Here is a 25,203-nt window from a genome sequence, read left to right on the forward strand (position 1 = left end):
ATTGAAGTCATTGCAAATGTCAACGAGGCTGTTTCTCGGTCCAAGAACCTTCTAGTGCCACCTAACTCACCACGCACTATCGACCTGAGGTCTAGAACAGGTTTCTAAAGTTTCGGAACTCTAGGTCTGACGGTTCTTTTTTAGCTCGAACAAAGCTAACTATTGGAGGCACTGTCAGTCTTTACGCACCCCAATACGTCCCTCCATCCAAGTTGTGTATCTGTGTGATTTAGTTTTTTTTTAACTGTGAAGGGTTAATGTCACACGGTCAAGGTTAGGCTTGCACAGATCGGGAGGACCTTAGGAACAGTCCTGTGTTTGAATTGTCCTTCTAAACCTAACGGTTCCGCCGCTGTCACCCAAAATCAAATGACATTGTGGTGCAGGCTTCATTGTGGGCCTATTTTTCTCATGGTCGCTGCGCTCAGACCGAGCGAGCTACGGTCAAGCGGGCGCCTCATTGGACTCGGCACAGTCTGGACACTATGGTGATGCCATTTTTTGTGTTGATTTCAGAATGTCCATTTGGTAATGTTTTCTCACTCTTTCAAAGTCACTGTGCATTTGCAATATGGTTAACTGGGCATTCACCATCACCAATTTGTCATGCTATAAAAATCGTGCAGGAATGCCAAATTGACTGGCCCGATGAACTCGGGATGGCTGGGCAGTGAATCTGGTACCTCTCCATCGCTCGTTAGGGTTTATTTCAGAATGTCACTTTTGGTGATGGTACCTCACTGTTAAAACATATTGCAAATGTTTTCTCACTTTTGCATAGTCACTGAAAATCGTGCAGGAATGCCAAATTGACTGGCCCGATGAACTCGGGATGGCTGGGCAGTGATTCTGGTACCTCTCCATCGCTCGTTAGGGTTGATTCCAGAATATCCATTTGGTGATGTTTCTCACTCTTGCAAAGTCACTGTGCATTTGCAATATGGTTAACTGGGCATTCACCATCACCAATTTGTCATGCTATAAAAATCATGCAGGAATGCCAAATTGACTGGCCCGATGAACTCGGGATGGCTGGGCAGTGATTCTGGTACCTCTCCATCGCTCGTTGGGTTTATTTCAGAATGTCACTTTTGGTGATGGTACCTCACTGTTGAAACATATTGCAAATGTTTTCTCACTTTTGCATAGTCACTGAAAATCGTGCAGGAATGCCAAATTGACTGGCCCGATGAACTCGGGATGGCTGGGCAGTGATTCTGGTACCTCTCCATCGCTCGTTAGGGTTGATTCCAGAATATCCATTTGGTGATGTTTCTCACTCTTGCAAAGTCACTGTGCATTTGCAATATGGTTAACTGGCATTCACCATCACCAATTTGTCATGCTATAAAAATCATGCAGGAATGCCAAATTGACTGGCCCGATCTCCAGTGATTCTGGTACCTCTCCATCGCAAGTTAGGGTTGATTTCAGAATGTCGCTTTTGGTGATGGTACCTCACCGCTTAAACATTTTGCAAATGGACAAGAGTCACCTGCAATTCACCGTCCATCAGTCAATTTGATATCATTCTGACACCAAACTGATACAAACTGACACCAAACCCACTTTTCCCAAGTCGTTTAGGAGCCAAGTATCACATACTTCAGAGCTGGCCCAAAATTCACAATGCCTTCGGTTCAAACCATAAAAAAAACATAAAACACGTGGTTACGTTCTAGCTGCGGATCCATTTATTGTGTTATGTGTAGGCCTAGCTGAGGCGACCCCGAATCCCAAGTTTCGGCTCGATAGGTCATTTGGTGTCCGAGTAAAACCCTAATTGGTGCTGAAAATCCACTTTTTTCAATTACTTGCTACGGGGTCCTTGAATGAGCTATCGGACAGAAACGTTGGGTTCTGTCTCTATGGGCCGAGACGGTCACAATGCACCTAGTCTTGTGTCTCTGGGACATTTCTAAATGTCGCCATTTTCGTAATGGTCAAAATGAATTGAAGTCATTGCAAATGTACGAGGCTGTTTCTCGGTCCGAGAACCTTCTAGTGCCACCTAACTCACCACGCACTATCGACCTGAGGTCTAGAACAGGTTTCTAAAGTTTCGGAACTCTAGGTCTGACGGTTCTTTTTAGCTCGAACAAAGCTAACTATTGGAGGCACTGTCAGTCTTTACGCACCCCAATACGTCCCTCCATCCAAGTTGTGTTCTGTGTGATTTAGTTTTTTTTTTTTAACTGTGAAGGGTTAATGTCACACGGTCAAGGTTAGGCTTGCACAGATCGGGAGGACCTTAGGAACAGTCCTGTGTTTGAATTGTCCTTCTAAACCTAACGGTTCCGCCGCTGTCACCCAAAATCAAATGACATTGTGGTGCAGGCTTCATTGTGGGCCTATTTTTCTCATGGTCGCTGCGCTCAGACCGAGCGAGCTACGGTCTATGGTGAGCATTTTTGTGTTGGGCGCCTCATTGGACTCGGCACAGTCTGGACACTATGGTGATGCCATTTTTTGTGTTGATTTCAGAATGTCCATTTGGTAATGTTTTCTCACTCTTTCAAAGTCACTGTGCATTTGCAATATGGTTAACTGGGCATTCACCATCACCAATTTGTCATGCTATAAAAATCGTGCAGGAATGCCAAATTGACTGGCCCGATGAACTCGGGATGGCTGGGCAGTGAATCTGGTACCTCTCCATCGCTCGTTAGGGTTGATTTCAGAATGTCACTTTTGGTGATGGTACCTCACTGTTAAAACATATTGCAAATGTTTTCTCACTTTTGCATAGTCACTGAAAATCGTGCAGGAATGCCAAATTGACTGGCCCGATGAACTCGGGATGGCTGGGCAGTGATACTGGTTGATTCCAGAATATCCATTTGGTGATGTTTACTCTTGCAAAGTCACTGTGCATTTCTCCAGGAATCGCCCTGGTTACCTCCTCTCACTCTTGCAAAGTTAGGGTTGATTTCAGAATGTCGCTTTTGGTGATGGTACCTCACCGCTTAAACATTTTGCAAATGGACAAGAGTCACCTGCAATTCACCGTCCATCAGTCAATTTGATATCATTCTGACACCAAACTGATACAAACTGACACCAAACCCACTTTTCCCAAGTCGTTTAGGAGCCAAGTATCACATACTTCAGAGCTGGCCCAAAATTCACAACGCCTTCGGTTCAAACCATAAAAAAACCATAAAACACATGGTTACGTTCTAGCTGTGGATCCATTTATTGTGTTATGTGTAGGCCTAGCTGAGGCGAGCCCGAATCCCAAGTTTCGGCTCGATAGGTCATTTGGTGTCCGAGTAAAACCCTAATTGGTGCTGAAAATCCACTTTTTCAATTACTTGCTACGGGGTCCTTGAATGAGCTATCGGACAGAAACGTTGGGTTCTGTCTCTATGGGCTGAGACGGTCACAATGCACCTAGTCTTGTGTCTCTGGGACATTTCTAAATGTCGCCATTTTCGTAATGGTCAAAATGAATTGAAGTCATTGCAAATGTACGAGGCTGTTTCTCGGTCCGAGAACCTTCTAGTGCCACCTAACTCACCACGCACTATCGACCTGAGGTCTAGAACAGGTTTCTAAAGTTTCGGAACTCTAGGTCTGACGGTTCTGTTTAGCTCGAACAAAGCTAACTATTGGAGGCACTGTCAGTCTTTACGCACCCCAATACGTCTCTCCATCCAAGTTGTGTATCTGTGTGATTTAGTTTTTTTTTTAACTGTGAAGGGTTAATGTCACACGGTCAAGGTTAGGCTTGCACAGATCGGGAGGACCTTAGGAACAGTCCTGTGTTTGAATTGTCCTTCTAAACCTAACGGTTCCGCCGCTGTCACCCAAAATCAAATGACATTGTGGTGCAGGCTTCATTGTGGGCCTATTTTTCTCATGGTCGCTGCGCTCAGACCGAGCGAGCTACGGTCAAGCGGGGCGCCTCATTGGACTCGGCACAGTCTGGACACTATGGTGATGCCATTTTTTGTGTTGATTTCAGAATGTCCATTTGGTAATGTTTTCTCACTCTTTCAAAGTCACTGTGCATTTGCAATATGGTTAACTGGGCATTCACCATCACCAATTTGTCATGCTATAAAAATCGTGCAGGAATGCCAAATTGACTGGCCCGATGAACTCGGGATGGCTGGGCAGTGAATCTGGTACCTCTCCATCGCTCGTTAGGGTTTATTTCAGAATGTCACTTTTGGTGATGGTACCTCACTGTTAAAACATATTGCAAATGTTTTCTCACTTTTGCAAAGTCACTGAAAATCGTGCAGGAATGCCAAATTGACTGGCCCGATGAACTCGGGATGGCTGGGCAGTGATACTGGTACCTCTCCATCGCTCGAATGCCAAAGACTTAGGGTTGATTTCAGAATGAATCCAAATTTGGTGATGGTGATTCTGGTACCTCTCATCGCAAGTTAGGGTTTAAACATTTTGCAAATGGACAAGAGTCACCTGCAATTCACCGTCCATCAGTCAATTTGATATCATTCTGACACCAAACTGATACAAACTGACACCAAACCCACTTTTCCCAAGTCGTTTAGGAGCCAAGTATCACATACTTCAGAGCTGGCCCAAAATTCACAACGCCTTCGGTTCAAACCATAAAAAAACCATAAAACACATGGTTACGTTCTAGCTGTGGATCCATTTCTTGTGTTATGTGTAGGCCTAGCTGAGGCGACCCGAATCCCAAGTTTCGGCTCGATAGGTCATTTGGTGTCCGAGTAAAACCCTAATTGGTGCTGAAAATCCACTTTTTTCAATTACTTGCTATGGGGTCCTTGAATGAGCTATCGGACAGAAACGTTGGGTTCTGTCTCTATGGGCTGAGACGGTCACAATGCACCTAGTCTTGTGTCTCTGGGACATTTCTAAATGTCGCCATTTTCGTAATGGTCAAAATGAATTGAAGTCATTGCAAATGTACGAGGCTGTTTCTCGGTCCGAGAACCTTCTAGTGCCACCTAACTCACCACGCACTATCGACCTGAGGTCTAGAACAGGTTTCTAAAGTTTCGGAACTCTAGGTCTGACGGTTCTTTTAGCTCGAACAAAGCTAACTATTGGAGGCACTGTCAGTCTTTACGCACCCCAATACGTCCCTCCATCCAAGTTGTGTATCTGTGTGATTTAGTTTTTTTTTTAACTGTGAAGGGTTAATGTCACACGGTCAAGGTTAGGCTTGCACAGATCGGGAGGACCTTAGGAACAGTCCTGTGTTTGAATTGTCCTTCTAAACCTAACGGTTCCGCCGCTGTCACCCAAAATCAAATGACATTGTGGTGCAGGCTTCATTGTGGGCCTATTTTTCTCATGGTCGCTGCGCTCAGACCGAGCGAGCTACGGTCAAGCGGGGCGCCTCATTGGACTCGGCACAGTCTGGACACTATGGTGATGCCATTTTTTGTGTTGATTTCAGAATGTCCATTTGGTAATGTTTTCTCACTCTTTCAAAGTCACTGTGCATTTGCAATATGGTTAACTGGGCATTCACCATCACCAATTTGTCATGCTATAAAAATCGTGCAGGAATGCCAAATTGACTGGCCCGATGAACTCGGGATGGCTGGGCAGTGAATCTGGTACCTCTCCATCGCTCGTTAGGGTTGATTTCAGAATGTCACTTTTGGTGATGGTACCTCACTGTTAAAACATATTGCAAATGTTTTGGGCATTCTTTTGCAATTTGTCACTGAAAATCGTGCAGGAATGCCAAATTGACTGGCCCGATGAACTCGGGATGGCTGGGCAGTGATACTGGTACCTCTCCATCGCTCGTTAGGGTTGATTTCAGAATGTCGCTTTTGGTGATGGTACCTCACCGCTTAAACATTTTGCAAATGGACAAGAGTCACCTGCAATTCACCGTCCATCAGTCAATTTGATATCATTCTGACACCAAACTGATACAAACTGACACCAAACCCACTTTTCCCAACTCGTTTAGGAGCCAAGTATCACATACTTCAGAGCTGGCCCAAAATTCACAATGCCTTCGGTTCAAACCATAAAAAAACCATAAAACACATGGTTACGTTCTAGCTGTGGATCCATTTATTGTGTTATGTGTAGGCCTAGCTGAGGCGACCCCGAATCCCAAGTTTCGGCTCGATAGGTCATTTGGTGTCCGAGTAAAACCCTAATTGGTGCTGAAAATCCACTTTTTTCAATTACTTGCTATGGGGTCCTTGAATGAGCTATCGGACAGAAACGTTGGGTTCTGTCTCTATGGGCTGAGACGGTCACAATGCACCTAGTCTTGTGTCTCTGGGACATTTCTAAATGTCGCCATTTTCGTAATGGTCAAAATGAATTGAAGTCATTGCAAATGTACGAGGCTGTTTCTCGGTCCGAGAACCTTCTAGTGCCACCTAACTCACCACGCACTATCGACCTGAGGTCTAGAACAGGTTTCTAAAGTTTCGGAACTCTAGGTCTGACGGTTCTTTTAGCTCGAACAAAGCTAACTATTGGAGGCACTGTCAGTCTTTACGCACCCCAATACGTCTCTCCATCCAAGTTGTGTATCTGTGTGATTTAGTTTTTTTTTAACTGTGAAGAGTTAATGTCACACGGTCAAGGTTAGGCTTGCACAGATCGGGAGGACCTTAGGAACAGTCCTGTGTTTGAATTGTCCTTCTAAACCTAACGGTTCCGCCGCTGTCACCCAAAATCAAATGACATTGTGGTGCAGGCTTCATTGTGGGCCTATTTTTCTCATGGTCGCTGCGCTCAGACCGAGCGAGCTACGGTCAAGCGGGGCGCCTCATTGGACTCGGCACAGTCTGGACACTATGGTGATGCCATAGTCACTGTGCATTTGCAATATGGTTAACTGGGCATTCACCATCACCAATTTGTCATGCTATAAAAATCGTGCAGGAATGCCAAATTGACTGGCCCGATGAACTCGGGATGGCTGGGCAGTGAATCTGGTACCTCTCCATCGCTCGTTAGGTTTGATTTCAGAATGTCACTTTTGGTGATGGTACCTCACTGTTAAAACATATTGCAAATGTTTTCTCACTTTTGCAAAGTCACTGAAAATCGTGCAGGAATGCCAAATTGACTGGCCCGATGAACTCGGGATGGCTGGGCAGTGATTCTGGTACCTCTCCATCGCTCGTTAGGGTTGATTTCAGAATGTCATTTTGGTGATGGTACCTCACTCTTGTAAAGTCACTGTGCATTTGCAATATGATTAACTGGGTATTCACCATCACTAATTTGTCATGCTATAAAAATCGTGCAGGGATGCCAAATTGACTGGCCCGATGAACTCGGGATGGCTGGGCAGTGATTCTGGTACCTCTCCATCGCTCGTTAGGGTTGATTTCAGAATGTCACTTTTGGTGATGGTACTTCACCGCTTAAACATATTGCAAATGGACAAGAGTCACCTGCAAGTCACCGTCCATCAGTCAATTTGATATCATTCTGACACCAAACTGATACAAACTGACACCAAACCCACTTTTCCCAACTCGTTTAGGAGCCAAGTATCACATACTTCAGAGCTGGCCCAAAATTCACAACGCCTTCGGTTCAAACCATAAAAAAAAACATAAAACACATAGTTACTTTCTAGCTGCGGGTCCAGTTCGGACATTATGTGTAGTCCTATGTGAGGCGACCCCGAATCCCGAGTTTCGGCTCGATAGGTCATTTGGTGTCCGAGTAAAACCCTAATTGGTGCTGAAAATCCACTTTTTTCCATGCCTTGCTATGGGGTCCTTGAATGAGCTATCGGACAGAAACGTTGGGGTCCGTGTCTATGGGCCGAGCCGGTTTCAATGCACCTAGTCTTGTGTCTCTGAGACTTTTCTAAATGTCGCCATTTTAGTAATGGTCAAAATGAATTGAAGTCATTGCAAATGTACGAGGCTGTTTCTCGGTCCGAGAACCTTCTAGAGCCACCTAACTCACCACGCACTATCGACCTGAGGTCTAGAACAGGTTTCTAAAGTTTCGGAACTCTAGGTCTGACGGTTCTTTTTTAGCTCGTACAAAGCTAACTATTGGAGGCAGTGTCAGTCTTTACGCACCCCAATACGTCCCTCCATCCAAGTTGTGTATCTGTCTGATTTAGTTTTCCTTTGAAATTTTATGGGAAAAATGACTGATTTACAGTTCATGGGGGTTGCCTAATCACACATATGAAGTTTTGGACAGATCTGATTTTTTTAACCCTTCCAAACAGCCCCTGAGACACCAATTATGACACTTCCGGTTGACACAGGAAGCTATAAGTCAACACATATCCTCATTGGGCTATGCTTTTACAGAATCCTGAGTTTTAAGTCTTTACGTTAAGAATTGACTGATTTACACAGGGTTCAATGCACTATGTCCATCAAATTGCAGGCAGGGTATGGATATACACCTTTAGGGTGATTTTAAGCACTTCCGGTTGGGCCAGGAAGCCTAGAATCGACACAGGTAGACCTTATAGTGGCCTGATGGACTTGTACCGAAGACAGGTTCATACAGCATTCATAACCCATATAGGCTTCAGGTTGAATTTAGTGGAGCAGGCAATGTATTCCTATGGGGAGAGAAGTCAATGCAAACTGTTTTTATGTAAACACCTTCTTTTAACCGTGAAGGGTTAATGTCACACGGTCAAGGTTAGGCTTGCACAGATCGGGAGGACCTTAGGAACAGTCCTGTGTTTGAATTGTCCTTCTAAACCTAACGGTTCCGCCGCTGTCACCCAAAATCAAATGACGTTCTGGTGCAGGCTTCATATTGGGCCTACTTTTCTCATGGTCACTGCGCTTAGACCGAGCGAGCTACGGTCAAGCGGGATATCTCGTTGAACTCGGCACGGCCTTGGGATTATGTTTATGCAATTGCCTGCTCTCTGTGTCTTTAAACACCGCGCTTTGTCACTCCATCCTTGCTGTGTGTGTGTGTGAGAGCTTTTCTTTGACATCTGTTGGGAGAAATGACTGATTTTACAGTTCAGGAGGGTTGCCTAATCACATATGAAGTTTTGAAAAGATCTGACCTTTTTAACCCTTGGATACAGCCACTATGACACCATTTAAGGCACTTCCTGTTGGCACAGGAAGCTATAAATAAACTCATATCCTCATTGGGGTATGCCTTTACAGAATCCTGAGTTTTAAGTCTTTACGTTAAGAACTGAGTTATTTACGGAGGGTTTAGTGAGTGTGTGTTATTTCAGAAAATCATAGAAAATCACAGAAATCTCGCAGAGCTCCGCATCACACTTTAAAAATATTCGTATGAACACCCTGCAACTGGATCTGTTGAAAAAAAAACAACCTATATTTGAACATCACAAATCTGTCATCGTACGATTTCTCTTAAATGACGATAGATAAATGGCTGATTTTTTTTTATTGACACCGGAGGCTCCTTGACTTTGACGTAAAGTGAAAAAATAATTTCTCTATTTTCATTTTGGACCTTTAATCCCAGAAAAATGGCCATAACTCAAAAACCGTTGAGGCCTAGACGCCATCTTGTTCGGGGCCAACTGCCCATTATGCCAAACCTATGCTCACCACGTTTCGGCTTCGAAATATTTTCAGTTTTCGAGATATGGCCCGTCGTGATTCGTGATGTTTTGTCAAATTGCAGTATGATTGCTTATGCCCTCTTGTGGGATTTTCCGGCATAGCGGAAAAATGACCAAAATTTGATTATTTTATAAAACGAAAACCGAATGTCCGACAAAGTTCATTTGATGACTTCCCGGTAGGTCTGGCCCTGCCGCTCGGCCCGACGCCGTCCCCGAATTTTAAAAATGTTTTCGGACGTCTAGTAAGGGACGGTACATTTGCAATATGGACTTTCTCACTAACCATACGGAAAATGTCGAAATGTTCCCTTAAGGTATGTTAAACATGCAACCAGGGGGAAACATTTTTTACACCACCTATACTCCACACACAGAGACAAGTACAAAGCTCACAGAGACAAGTACTTGCCCTCCATTTGGCAAATCTGACCAGAACTCGATCCTCCTGATTCCTGCTTACAAGAAAAATATTAAGCAGGAAGCATTATTGACTCTGTCAATAAAAAAGTGATCAGATGAAGCAGATGCTAAGCCACAGGACTGTTTTGCTAGCACAGACTGGAATATGTTCCGTGATTCCTCCGATGGCATTGAGGAGTACACCACATCAGTTATTGGCTTCATCAATAAGTGCATCGTTTACGTCGTCCCCACAGTGCCGAGACGTACATACCCCAACCAGAAGCCATGGATTACAGGCAACATCCGCACTGAGCTAAAGGCTAGAAAGCTTATATGAAATCCCCCGGAAGCTTATATGAAATCCCACTATGCCCTCCGACAATCCATCAAACAGGCAAAGCATCAATAAAGGACTTAGATCGAATCGAACTACACTGGCTCCGACGCTTGTCGGATGTGGCAGGGCTTGCAAATCATTACAGACTACAAAGGGAAGCACAGCCAAGAGCTGCCCAGTGACACAAGCCTACCAGACAAGCTAAACTACTTCTATGCTCGCTAAGGCCTCGGTTGCCTGTAATCTGGGGCAGCAGGTAGCGGTTAGAGCAGGTAGTGGTTAGAGCATTGGGCCAGTAACCGAAACGTTGCTAGATCGAATCCCCAAGCAGACAATGTAAAAATCTGTCATTCTGCCCCTGAACAAGGCAGTTAACTCACTGTTCCTAGGATGTCATTGTAAGTAAGAATTTGTTCTTTACTGACTTGCCTAGTTAAATAAAGGTTCAATAAAACATTAGAAGGCAAATAACACTGAAATATGCATGAGAGCACCAGGTTTTTTGGAAGACTGTGTGATCACGCTCTCCGCAGCCGTTGTGGGAAAGACATTTAACTTCATGCGACGAGCAATCCCGGATCCGGGATCCTATTTATAGCCTGAAGCTCATTAGCATAACGCAACGTTAACCATTCATGAAAATCACAAATTAAATGAAATAAATATATTTGCTCTCAAGCTTAGACTTTTGTTGACAACACTGTCATCTCAGATTTTCAAAATATGCTTTTCAACCATAGCTAAACAAGCATTTGTGTAAGAGTATTGATAGCTAGCATAGCTATAAGCCTAGAATTCAGCCAGCAACATTTTCACAAAAACAAGAAAAGCATTCAAATAAAATCATTTACCTTTGAAGAACTTCAGATGTTTTCAATGAGGAGACTCTCAGTTAGATAGCAAATGTTCAGTTTTTCCAAAAATATTATTTGTGTAGGACAAATCGCTCCATTTTGTTCATGTTTGGCTACGAAAAAAACCTGTATCCAGTTATAGCCTCAAGCTCATTAGCATAACGTAACGTTAACTATTTATGAAAATCGCAAATGAAATGAAATAAATATGCTAGCTCTCAAGCTTAGCCTTTTCTTAACAACACTGTCATCTCAGATTTTCAAAATATGCTTTTCAACCATAGCAAAACAAGCATTTGTGTAAGTGTATTGATAGCTAGCGTAGCATTTAGCGGGCAACATTTTCACAAAAACCAGAAAAGCATTAAAATAAAATCATTTACCTTTGAAGAACTTCGGATGTTTTCAATGAAGAGACTCTCAGTTAGATAGCAAATGTTCAGTTTTTCCTGAAAGATTCTATGTTTAGGAGAAATCGCTCTGTTTTGTACATCACTTTTGGCTACCAAAAAAAAACGAAAATTCAGTCACCAAAACGGCGAACTTTTTTCCAAATGAACTCCATAATATCGACTGAAACATGGCAAACGTTATTTAGAATCAAGGTGTTTTTCACATATCTCTTCATTGATATATCGTTCGTGGAAGTCTGCTTCCTTCTCTGAATTAAATGGAAAAATACTTGCAGCTGAGGTTTACGCACCAATTTCGACGCAGGACACCGGGCGGACACCTGGTAAATGTGGTCTCTTATGGTCAATCTTCCAATGATGAAATGGCAGAAATTGTGGGCTCTCTCCTTGCACATTCACAGCCATATAAGGAGACATTGGAAAACAGCGCTTCAAAAATTTTGCTCATTTCCTGTTTGAAGTTTCATCTTGGTTTCGCCTGTAGCATCAGTTCTGTGGCACTCACAGATCATATCTTTTGGAAACGTCAGAGTGTTTTCTTTCCAAAGCTGTCAATTATATGCATAGTCGAGCATCTTTTCGTGACAAAATATCTTGTTTAAAACGGGAACGTTTTTTTATCCAAAAATGAAATACTACCCCTAGAGTTCAAAGAGGTTAAACAGATCAACATTCGCAAGGCTGCAGGGATTACCAGTTGGATTACCAGGATGTGTACTGAGAGCATGCGCTGACCAACTGGCAAGTGTCTTCACTGACATTTTCAACATCTTCATGTCCAAGTCTGTAATACCAACATGTTTTAAGCAGACCAGCATAGTCCCTGTCCCCAAGAACACTAAAATAACCTGCCTAAATGATTACTGACCAATAGCACTCACGTCTGTAGCCATGAAGTGCTTCGAAAAGCTGGTCATTGCTCACATCAATACCATTATCCCAGAAACCCTAAACCCACTCCAATTTGCATATTGCACTGACAGATCCACAGATGATGCAATCTCTATTGCACTCCACACTGCCCTTTCGCACCTGGACAAAAGGAACACCTATGTGAGAATGGTATTCATTGACTACAGCTCCGGGTTCAACACCATAGTGCCCTCAAAGCTCATCAATAAGCTAAGGACACTGGGACTAAACACCTTCCTCTGCAACTGGATCCTGGACTTCCTGACGGGCCGCACCCAGATTGTAATTGTAGGTAACAACACATCTGTCTCGCTGATCCTCAACACGGGGGCCCTTCAAGGGTGCGTACTCAGTCCCCTCCTGTACTCCCCGTCCACTCATGACTGCACGATCAGGCACGACTTCAACACCATCATTAAGTTTGCCGATGACACAACAGTGGTAGGCCTGATCCCTGACAACGATGAGACAGCCTATAGGAAGGAGGTCATTATGACACCACTACATATCCACAATTCAAAATGTCTAATACCACTTTACAACAATATCACAATGTGTGAGTATGCATGTGTCTGTACGTTTGTTTGACTCTTCACAGTCCCTGCTGTTCCATGAGGTGAATTTTTTACCTGTTTAGAAAAGTGACTAGGCAATCAGGATATAAAATAAAAAGAGTAGCAGCAATGTATGTGAATAGTGTGTGTGTGTGTGTGTGTGTGTGTGTGTGTGTTTGTGTGTGTGTGTATGTGTGTGTGTGGAGTCAGTATGCATGTGTGTGTATTGTCATGATGCTGGCCTGGGGGTAGGTTTATGACAGTCAGAAATACCCTCTCCCCACTTTTCCTCCTTCTATCCTACTGACACAAACTAATACAAACTGACACATGTTAAATTCGTGATGGCAATTGCCCATTGAAGCATTTTGCAAATGGACAGCCGTGCGCCTGGTGATTGAAACGGGTTACCAAGAGCACATTTTAAAAATGTTTTTTTAAATGCCTATGGGGGTGCAAGGGGTCCACAGTTGGGTAGAGAGCACCCCATCCAATAGGGGGCGCCCCTGGTCATTTTGGACATTTTCAAAAAATCTTTAAAAAACGACAGAGTCCCACTTATCTCTCATCATGACAAATAGACCTTCTAGGTTGATTCAGGGCTAAACATAGTGATATTTATCATTTGGGCAGTATAAATGCCATTTGGACATGGTTCAATGACTTTTGGGTTCTGAAGCCGACTTCCTATGATCATATTTGGCAAATGGACATAATATCCTGATTTGGCACTTTCAATACTTTTATATTGCATATGGACATTTCTTATGGCATTTGCCCATGGTTCACTGACTTTTGACTTCCTTTGGTATCATATTTCAAATGGACATAACATCCTGATTTGACACTTTCAATACTATCAAATTGCATTTGGACATTTCTTATGCCATTTGGCAATGGTTCACTGACTTTTGACTTCATATGACATGATATCATATTGCAAATGGACAAAACATATGCCTTACGGACATGTAAAAGAATATATGACAATAAATTATGACAAAGGTATGTTCAAGCAGTTCTTATACATGTATAATTGACAAAAAAATTTAAAAAAAATTAAAAAACGGTCCAGAAAGCACTTTTTTAGAAGGTGATACATTTTTTATTTATTTTTTTCAAATTTTCAAAATTTGCTCTTGGGTCTTGACTCTATGTTTATGGCCAGCAGCATACCACCCTGCATACCACTGCTGGCTTGCTTCTGAGGCTAAGCAGGGTTGGTCCTTGTCAGTTCCTGGATGGGAGACCAGATGCTCCTGGAAGTGGTGTTGGAGGGCCATTAGGAGGCACTCTTTCCTTTGGTCTAAAAAAATATTAAAATTCCCCAGGGCAGTGATTGGGGACACTGCCCTGTTTAAGGTTCTGTCTTTCGGATGGGACGTTAAATGGGTGTCCTGACTCTCTGAGGTCATTAAAGATCCCATGGCACTTATCGTAACAGTAGTGGTGTTAACCCTGGTGTCCTGGCTAAATTCCCAATCTGACCATCACAGTCACCTAATAATCCCCAGTTTACAATTGGCTCATTCATCCCCTCCTCTCCACTGTAACTATTTCCCAGGCCGTTGCTGCAAATGAGAATGTGTTCTCAGTCAACTTACCTGGTAAAATAACGGTTAAATAAATATGTCCATTTGCAATATGAAAATTTACAGTGGAGCGCGCTCGCCATCTTTGGCAGTTTTGCTGTATGACACTTGGCGTTTGCCATATGCCATTTGCAATATAGTTTGCATGAACTGCCTTCCAATTAATTGGTATTTGCGATTGTGTATATGTTTTGTCAAATGGCAATATGTTCCCATTCATTTTTGTCCATTTCAGGGGTGGTAATCCCTTACCTGGTCCTGTGACTAGCATTGAGACATGTTTGAGGTTGTGGACAGGTGTCTTTTATACTGATAACAAGTTCAAACTGGTGCCATTAATACAGGTAACGAGTGGAGGACAGAGGAGCCTCTTAAAGAAGAAGTTACAGGTCTGTGAGAGCCTGAAATCTTGCTTGTTTGTAGGTGACCAAATACTTATTTTCCACCATAATTTGCAAATAAATTCATTAAAAATCCTACAATGTGATTTTCTGGATTTTTTCTCTCTCATTTTGTCTGTCATAGTTGAAGTGTACCTATGATGAAAATTACAGGCCTCTCTCATCTTTTTAAGTGGGAGAACTTGCACAATTGGTGGCTGACAAAATACTTTTTTGCCCCACTGTATGTATGCCTGTGCTGTTGTAGGCCTTGCTTGTTCCTGTGACTAGCGTCAAGGCATGTGATTGTATTGTATATGTATGTCTGTGTCTTTACAGGCTTGGGGAGAGCCATTGTGTAGTCCTATGAGTATCATGGGACAGACAACTGCATTTGTGTATGGATACACCACCAATAGAATTGGTAAACAAGCAAGAATTGAGACTGAAAGATAATGGTGGCAAGAAGCCAAGGGGTGTTAATAATCTACGTAGATGGGAGTGACCATGTGTGTTATCTGAAAGTGGAAACCTATAAAGGTCTGGGGCAAGAGGTCTGGGGCAAGAGAATTCAGTTGTTCCATGGAATTGCTCGGCTCTCTAACATTGAAATAAAGTCTAATTGAATTCACAAGTTCCGGTATTGGTGAAATATTTGATTCAATATTTTCCACAACAGAAGGGAGCAAGTAGTAGAGGTTAATGGTTCACTGTCTCAGGCAAAACCAACGAGTTGTGGCATTCCGCAGGGGAGCGTGCTTGTGCCACTGCTGTTTTTATTGTATATTAACGATATGAAAGATGCTTGTTCTTGACATCTTTTTCTTTATGCGGATCACTCTACACTTCTGGTGTCTCACAAAAGTAAAACTATGTTGGAGAGCATACTTAGCACAGAGCTTACTAACATTAGCAAATGGCTTGGAGATAATAAACTATCTCTGCAATTATTTTTGGATCCAGACCTAAATTGTGAAGGTAGTCTGAAATTAGAGTGGAGTTAGGGGGTGAGGTGCTGACTACTAAAACCTCTGTTAGCTACTTGGGATGTATCCTTGATGGAAGGTTGGGAGGTGTGAGCATGGCCAATTAAGTGCTAGGGAAGGTCAATGACAGGACTAAGTTTTTGGCTAGAATGTCCAAGCTGCTTGATAATAAGAACTCCATGAAAGTGCTAGCTACTGCCCTCATTCAATACTATTTCTAGTACTTCCTGGTTTGAGGGCTTATCTAAACTTATGAAGGGGAAGCTCCAGATAGCCCAGAATAAGCTGATCAGGGTAGTATTGAAGGTGAGTCCACATACTCAGCAAGGCAGGAGCTGCTTTCAGGAACTAAACTGGCTGCCTGTTGAGGCTAGGGTGTCCCAGATTAGACTAGTTTTGGTTTACAGGAGTATTTATGGTCCTGCGCCCATATATCTAAGTGATTACTTATCTCATGTTAGGGATGCACACAATCACAGCACCAGATCAGTAATGCTGGGAAAGGTACTTTCTTGTATACTGGAGCCTCAGAATGGAATGAGTTGCCTCTGCCCATAAAAACAACATCCTCTCTGGGCAGCTTTAAAAATAAAGTAAAAATATGTTTGATGTCTTCTGTGCCCATATGAATAACCCCTATGATGCCACTGGAATGATGAGATAGATGTTCCTCTTCTATGTTTTTGTTTTATTTGTATTATTTCACTGCCATGCTGTGTTTGATCTTGTCGAGCCATCTTGTCTCAAGAGGACCACAATGGAAATAAGTCCCAGACTGTCACGACTTCTGCCGAAGTCGTTGCCTCTCCTAGTTCGGGCGGTGCTCGACGTTCGACGTCACCGGTCTTCTAGCCATCATTGATCCATTTTTAATTTTCCATTGGTTTTGTCTTGTCTTCCCACACACCTGTTTTCAATCCCATTCATTACCTGTTGTGTATTTAACCCTCTGTTTCCCCTCATGTCTTTGTCAGAGATTGTTTTATTGTCAGTGTAGTTTGATGTTGTATAGGTGCGCGTCGGGTCCTCGTACCCATGTTTGTTTATGTATGTACCTTTTAGTGTTATGGAGCATGTTACGTGGACTTTATTAAAAGACTCCATTTTACACTCTGTTTGACTCTCCTGCGCCTGACTTCCCTGCCATCTATACACCTATGCTTGACAATCTTTATTGTGTGTTATCCTCAATGATTTTATTCATGTGCATGTACGGCTTTTTCAAGTTTTATGTGTGCTTGTTTTTTAAAATGGTCGAATTAATAAACTAAACAAAAAATAATAATGCAAAAGGTAATGCAAAATACTGCAAAAAGTTGTTTCATTATCCCCCAGCCTTTGCTTCAGGGAAGGACACACTTGATTTTGCAGAATCGAGAGTGAAAGTAAAAAGTGGTCAACCCACATGTCTGTGCCTGTGTGTGAGAGTGAGTGAGAAAGTGACAGAGTGAGTGAGAGAGAGAAAAAGAGAAAGAGATAGTCTTAGTCAGTTTAGCAGGCAAAACAGCAGAACGCCATGAAGGATTGACAAAGATGGGCATCATTTCTTGAGCACCTTTTTTCAATGTAAGAATATAATCTATTTTTATTTCCATGTTCAATGTGTTATACTTTCATCTGTACTTTGACATACAAACCAACAAGCCATCGGACGGTCAGACTACACCGCCAAGCCTGAAACCACAGCTAAGATCTCTCTTGTTCTCTTTCTCTCTTTCTCTTCCCTCTATCGTTCCAGTGCTTTACCCTGCAACAGACTTTCTATTTTTCAAATGCACTTCGCCTTGAAGTTCATTAGAGCTGGACTATTATTGCCCTGACAGAAGTATTTGGGTGGACATTTTAGTTTAAAGGGAGTTTGCTTGCAAGTTGTGTATTTTTATTTGAACTGTATTGAGGTGGGGTGAACTAATTACATGTGGCCAAGAAGATGGTGGACATTGTTAAGGCCCTTGTTGTGCTTATGAACACCCACTCACCTTGGGGCTGCGGGGTAGCCTAGTGGTTAGATCGTTGGACTAGTTCAAATCCTGAGCTGACAAGATACACATTGAAGATAAGAATTTGTACTTAACTGACTTAGTTAAATAACGGTAAAAAAACAAAACAAAAAAACTCTGTACATATTACTGCAAATCCTGTTGATGACTGGGGTCTTGTATGACGTTGCTGTTAAATTGCTCTGCCATTATTATTGTATGAGGCATTCTTAGTGGGGTTACCCCTGTGCTGTGATGTGGGTTTTATAGGGTGTGTATTCTCTTTTTTCTCCACTGGCTATCTGGTAAACAGGCTACACTCTAGGCAGTCTCTTCTGCTGATGTGTGTGGGTCTGGTTGTGGTACTTTCTATTCTACTCTTTTCCTTCCGGCATGGCGCCCGAACAAAATCTATATCTTTACCCCTCTCTAATAAATACCGCTACAAGCTGACATAACCTGCCATGATATGGTCATAGCACTGTCAAGGCCCATATATTTACACCTGTAGTGAAATATATTGCATTATTTTATGGCTGGTTATGACACCTGCCTAAGAGTGTCAAAACCTACATTCACACAAGTTAAACATTTCCCTGCCAAGTTTCCTTTTGTTTGAAAGTTTGTTTCTTAAATGCTTTGTTGATTGTTGTAATGAATTTTTTACAGTCATGTTTTTTTCATCATATTTAAAAAAAACTGGTAGAAAATACATTTTATGAAAAAACTTGTAGAAAATACTCTATACTTTACTTGTTTGAAATCAATGTGTCAGCAATTACAATTATGGTTTTAATATGGTAAATAAAATAAAAGTATACAACATAAACACACTGTTGACACGTAGGCTGTGGTGTAATGGAATGATTTGCCATGTGTCATAGGTTTTGTGGGTTTTGATACACTTATGTAGGAGTCATATCAAACCATAAAATAACACTATATGTCACAACAGGTCCAAATATATGTGGAATGACAGTGGTATGTCCATATTTTAACAGGTTTTGACAAGGTATGTCAGTTGTTATGACAAACTATGGCATGGTTATGACTGTGTCATAACGTGTTATGACACTTGGTCTCAAGTACCGTAATTTCTGGACAATTAAGCGCACCTGAATATAAATCGCACCCACTGAATTTAAAAAATAAATGTATTTTGTACATAAATAAGCCGCACGTCTATAACCCGCCGGTGCCTACTGGTACATTGAAACAAACTTTACACAGCCTTTAAACGAAACACGGCTTGTAACAAAAATAAATAGGCTTTTAAACTGCTTATTACAATGGATGCTCCGCTATCTTTGCATCAGTGAATTTGCCGAAGTTTGATACTTTTTCCTCGTAGTCGGGAGGGAGCTGCTGACACAGACTCGCCCATACTCAAACATCCTCAAACTTCATTGCGGTGGCGATTGTTTTGGCTTTCAGTTGGATCTGCACAGTTGAAACACCTCGGCCATCTTCTCTCTGTGTGTTGACCCAGTCTTCAAGCTCATTTTCTAGTTCGGGCCATCTGCTTTTCTTCCCTCTGAAAGCTTTTGTTGTCTTTTTGCACTGAGTCAGTTCCTCACGCTGCTGTTTCCAACGTCTTATCATCGACTCATTAAGGCCAAGCTCCAGTGCAGCAGCTCTATTTCCTTTTCCAACAGCCAGTACGATTGCCTTCAACTTGAAAGCTGCATCATATGCATTTCTCCGTGTCTTTGCCATGATGAGGGTGACAAAATGACTACCGTAATCAGAATGAGGGGAAGTTTGAGCACGCTCGATTTACGTCACATTATGTGACGGTGCTCATTTTTTTGGCGGCATGAATCTTGTGAAAGCGGGAAAAATCCATAAATTAGCCGCGTCATTGTATAAACCGCCAGGTTCAAAGTGTGGGAAAAAAGTAGCGGCTTATAGTCCGGAAATTACGGTACAGTGCTACCAAGCTTATTTTTTTATTACACACTGTCACGCCCTGGCCATAGTTTACTTTGTATGTTTCTATGTTTTGATTGGTCAGGGTGTGATCTGAGTGGGCATTCTATGTTGGATGTCTTGTTTGTCTATTTCTGTGTTTGGCCTGATATGGTTCTCAATCAGGGGCAGGTGTTAGTCATTGTCTCTGATTTGGAACCATATTTAGGTAGCCTGGGTTTCACTGTGTGTTTGTGGGTGATTGTTCCTGTCTCTGTGTTTTGCACCAGATAGGGCTGTTTTCGGTTTTCGTACGTTTGTTATTTTGTTAGTTTAATCGTGTATAGTTTCCTTATTAAATAAATCACAACTACGCTGCATTTTGGTCCGCTCTTCCTTCCCACAACGAGAGCCGTGACACACCCCTGTTAGTGAGCGTTTCTCCTTTGCCAAGATAATCCATCCACCTGACACCTGATCCACTGGTGCATCAATCTAAGTAACATCTGTTGTGGAAAAACATTGAGTCAAATAATTGCACAGATACTGGAACTTGTAGATTCAATGAGACTTTATCACAATCATAGCAAGCCCTGCCTTTAAAGTAGTCTGTCTTTACTTAGCATATGGAATCCCCTCCCTCTATACTAAAATAACTCCTCTTGACCTTTCTCCACCATTATCTTTACATCTCAGTTCTTGCTTGTTAATGCCCACATTGTAACGGTTTTCATGCGGTGAAGGAGAGTCGGACCAAAATGCGGCGTGTAGATTGCGATCCATGTTTAATGAACAAACGTAAACACGAATCAATACAAATACTACAAAAACAAAGAACGTAACGAAAACCGAAACAGCCTATACTAGTGTAAACTAACACAGAGACAGGAACAAGGACACTAAGGACAATCACCCATGAAACACACAAAGAATATGGCTGCCTAAATATGGTTCCCAATCAGAGACAACGATAATCACCTGACTCTGATTGAGAACCGCCTCAGGCAGCCATAGACTAACGCTAGACATCCCACAAAACCCCAAGACAAAAACACACCACAATAACCCATGTCACACCCTGGCCTGACCGAATAAATGAAGAATAAACATAATATATTTCGACCAGGGCGTGACAGAACCCCCCCCCCTAAGGTGCGGACTCCCGGATGCACATCAAAACAATAGGGAGGGTCCGGGTGGGCGTCTGTCCATGGTGGCCGCTCCGGCTCCGCGCGGGACGTGGAACCCACTCTATAAATGTCTTAGTCCCCCCTCCTCGCGTCCTAGGATAGTCCACCTTCGCCGCCGACCATGGCCTAGTAGTCCTCACCCAGAACCCCACTGGACTGAGGGTCAGCTCGGGCTAGGGGCAGCTCAGCACTGAGGGGCAGCTCAGCACTGAGGGGCAGCTCGGGACTGAGAGGAAGCCCAGCACTGAGAGGAAACCCAGCACTGAGAGGAAGCTCAGCCAGGTAGTTGGATCCGGCAGATCCTGGCTGGTTGACGGTTCTGGCAGATCCTGGCTGACTGGCAGATCTGGAAGAGTCTGGCTGACTGGCGGATCTGGAAGAGTCTGGCTGACTGGCATATCTGGAAGAGTCTGGCTGACTGGCAGATCTGGAAGAGTCTGGCTGACTGGCGGATTTGGAAGAGTCTGGCTGACTGGCAGATCTGGAAGAGTCTGGCTGACTGGCAGATCTGGAAGAGTCTGGCTGACTGGCAGATCTGGAAGAGTCTGGCTGACTGGCAGATCTGGCTGCTCCATGTAGACTGACAGCTCTGGCGGCTTCTTGCAGACTGGCAGCTCCATGCAGACTGACAGCTCCTTGCAGACTGACAGCTCCTTGCAGACTGACAGCTCCTTGCAGACTGGCAGCTCCGGCTGCTCCATGCAGACTGACAGCTCGGGCTGCGCTAAACCGGCAGGAGACTCCAGCAGCGCAAGAGAGGAGGAAGGCTCTAGCTGCGCTGAACAGGCGGGAGACTCCAGCAGCGCAGGAGAGGAGAAAGGCTCTAGCTGCACTAAACAGGCGGGAGACTCCAGCAGTGCAGGAGAGGAGAAAGGCTCTGGCTGCGCTGAACAGGCCGGAGACTCCGGCAGCGCTGGAGAGGAGGAAGGCTCTGGCTGCGCTGAACAGGCGAGGCGCACAGTAGGTCTGATGCATGGTGCTGGCACTGGTGGTACTGGGCCGAGGACACGCACAGGAAGCCTGGTGCGGGGAGCTGCCAAAGGAGGGCTGGTGTGTGGAGGTGGCACAGGATAGACCGGACTGTGCAGGCGCACTGGAGCTCTTGAGCACCGAGCCTGCCCAACTTTACCTGGCTCGATGCCCACTCTAGCCCGGCCAATACGAGGAGCTGGTATATACCGCAGCGGGCTATGCACCCGCACTGGAGACACCGTGCGCTCCACAGCATAACACGGTGCCTGCCCGGTCTCTTTAGCCCCCCGGTAAGCACAGGAAGTTTGCGCAGGTCTCCTACCTGGCGTAGCCATACTCCCTGTGAGCCCCCCCCAAGAAATCTTTGGGGCTGACTCTCGGGCTTCCTTCCGAGCCGCCGTGCATGCATCGCCATCTCCATTCTCCTATACCCTTCTTCGCACTGCTCCAGTGAATCCCAGGCGGGCTCCGGCACTCTCCCTGGGTCGACCGCCCACCTGTCTATTTCCTCCCAAGTAGTGTAGTCCCGATATTGTTGCTCCTGCTGCTGCTGTTGCTTCTCCTCATACCAAAGCCTCTCAGCTCTCGCCGCCTCCAGTTCTTCTTTGGGGCGGCGATATTCTCCAGGCTGATCCCAGGGTCCTTCTCCAAACAATTCGTCCTCCCATGTCGATACCTCCTTTTGTTGCTTCTTGGGGCGGCTACACTCCCCTGGTTTAGCCCAGGGTCCTCTCCCGTCGAGGATTTCCTCCCAAGTCCAAAAGTCCTTTTTTTTTTACGCTGCTCCTGCTGCTGCCTTTGCTCTTTCTCCTGTGGCTCCTGCCTGTTGACACGCTGCTTGGTCCGTTTGTGGTGGGTGATTCTGTAACGGTTTTCATGCGGTGAAGGAGAGTCGGACCAAAATGCAGCGTGTAGATTGCGATCCATGTTTAATGAACAAACGTAAACACGAATCAATACAAATACTACAAAAACAAAGAACGTAACGAAAACCGAAACAGCCTATACTAGTGTAAACTAACACAGAGACAGGAACAAGGACACTAAGGACAATCACCCACGAATCACACAAAGAATATGGCTGCCTAAATATGGTTCCCAATGAGAGACAACGATAATCACCTGACTCTGATTGAGAACCGCCTCAGGCAGCCATAGACTAACGCTAGACATCCTACAAAACCCCAAGACAAAAACACACCACAATAACCCATGTCACACCCTGGCCTGACCGAATAAATGAAGAATAAACATAATATATTTCGACCAGGGCGTGACACACATCTGACAGATGTATAGGTTATAATGGTAGTAGGGCCTTGGTCCTATATGTTCCATTCCTTATATAGCCATTCTGTCTAGGCCGTCAAAATGGAATACATTTTAATTAACAGGTGTTCCTTGTTAAGTTAATTAGTGGAATTTATTTCCTTAATGTATTTGAGCCAGTCGGTTGTGTTGTGACAAGGAAGGGGTGGTATACAAATTATAGTTTGGTTCCCACTGTGAAGCATGGAGGAGGAGGTGTGATAAGAGTCACCTGCAAAGCACCCCCACACCATCTCTGATTTATTTTTAATTCAATGCACACTTAACCAGCATGTCTACCACAGCATTCTGCAGTGATACGCCATCCCATCTTGTTTGAGCTTTGTGGGACTATCATTTGTTTTTCAACAGGACAATGACCCAAAACACACTTCCAGGCTGTGTAAGGTCTATTTGACCAAGAAGGAGAGTGATGAAGTGCTGAATCAGATGACCTGGCCTCCACAATCACCCAACCTCAACCTAATTGAGATGGTTTGGGATGAGTTGGACCGCAGAGTGAAGGAAAAGCAGCCAAGAAGTGCTCAGCATATGTGGAAATTCCTTCAAGACTGTTGGAAAAGCATTCCTCACGAAGCTGGTTGAGAGAATGCCAAGAGTGTGCAAAGTTGTCATCAAAGCAAAGGGTGGCTACTTGAAGAATTTAAAATATAAAATATATTTTGATTTGTTTAACACTCCATATATGTTATTTCATAGTTTTGATGTCTTCACTAGTATTCTACAATGTAGAAAATAGTACAAAATAAAGAAAAGCCCTTGAATGAGTCGGCGTGTCCAAACTTTTGACTGGTACTGTATATTCCCCGAGTTTTCTTATATCCCCTATATATAGGACAGACACTTAAAAAACCCAGATGATTGATGATTCATTTTTCGCCTGTTTTTTTCCCCGTTTATGAAAGAGTTATTCAATACGTTTCTACGGGCTATAGTAGAGAAGGCCAAATTCAATATTTTATCAAAATATGTGGCAATACCCCAATACACCACACTAGGTTTGTTTTCTGATCCTAATCCTATGATTGGATGGACAACATGTCAGTTCATATTGCTAAAGCTTTGAATGGTTGGAGAACGTCCTCTGGAAGTGGTCATAATTACCTTGTGGTCTATGGAAGCGGGTAAGCCTATGAGCATCCTAGGTTTTGTATTGAAGTTAATGTAGCCAGAGGAGGGTGGGGAATAGCTTTCCTCTGGCTACACTATTGTGCTATTCTAGAGTGTGTCATTGATACTACTGTAGACCTTCACTGCAAAACAGCGTGTTATAATCTGGTATTTGATGACATGAATATATTTAGTATAGTTCTATCTAAAAAGGATAACTTTTTTAACATTACATTTTTTCTGAAATTAACTGAGTAGGATGGTCCTCCTCTAAGGACCCTCCACTGAAATCAGATAATGAATGTTTCCTGTGATAATACGTTTTCTGTGGGATTAGAATTTATTATCTCTGTTTTCATCACCTTAATCAGTGAATTTCTTTTTTCTTTTTCAGTCTAAGCCCCGGACGGTGTCAAATCATGCCTACCCAAGGTACATGAAAGTCTAAGACGCACATTACTTCAGTTGAGGATTAATATGTCTATAATAACTTGATGTCCAATGTATATTATATTGAGATAAATGGGGTACAGCCTACCATGAAGGAAATACTGACTTCTTGGACAAATAATGCATCTTCTTGAACATTGAGTGATTGTGATTCTCTCTCAGGCCACAAAAGAGGGTCTGATGACTCCTCTACTTCAAATGATCAGGGCAGGGAAGGTAATAAACGCCTTTGTGCCATAGCAAAGGGAACTGCAGCAACACCTACCCTCGGTAAGATATATTCATTATAATAGCTACTTT

General features: G+C 43.4%; 1 protein-coding gene and 1 long non-coding RNA gene across 2 annotated transcripts in view; both read left to right on the plus strand.

Annotated features, from left to right (window-relative positions):
• LOC135554654 (uncharacterized) overlaps positions 1–25,203 on the plus strand; it is a 77,529-nt gene that overhangs the window by 9,091 nt on the left and 43,235 nt on the right. The window lies entirely within an intron of this gene.
• LOC135554653 (nuclear GTPase SLIP-GC-like) overlaps positions 17,398–25,203 on the plus strand; it is a 47,187-nt gene continuing 39,381 nt past the window's right edge. The window contains exons 1-3 of the mRNA XM_064987064.1: positions 17,398–17,531; positions 24,848–24,885; positions 25,066–25,173. Coding sequence (XP_064843136.1) covers positions 24,873–24,885; positions 25,066–25,173 — 121 coding nt within the window. The 5' untranslated portion in view covers positions 17,398–17,531; positions 24,848–24,872. The remainder of the gene's footprint in view (positions 17,532–24,847; positions 24,886–25,065; positions 25,174–25,203) is intronic.

Source organism: Oncorhynchus masou, chromosome 14 (assembly GCF_036934945.1).
Source record: "Oncorhynchus masou masou isolate Uvic2021 chromosome 14, UVic_Omas_1.1, whole genome shotgun sequence".
Taxonomy (NCBI): Eukaryota; Metazoa; Chordata; class Actinopteri; order Salmoniformes; family Salmonidae; genus Oncorhynchus; species Oncorhynchus masou.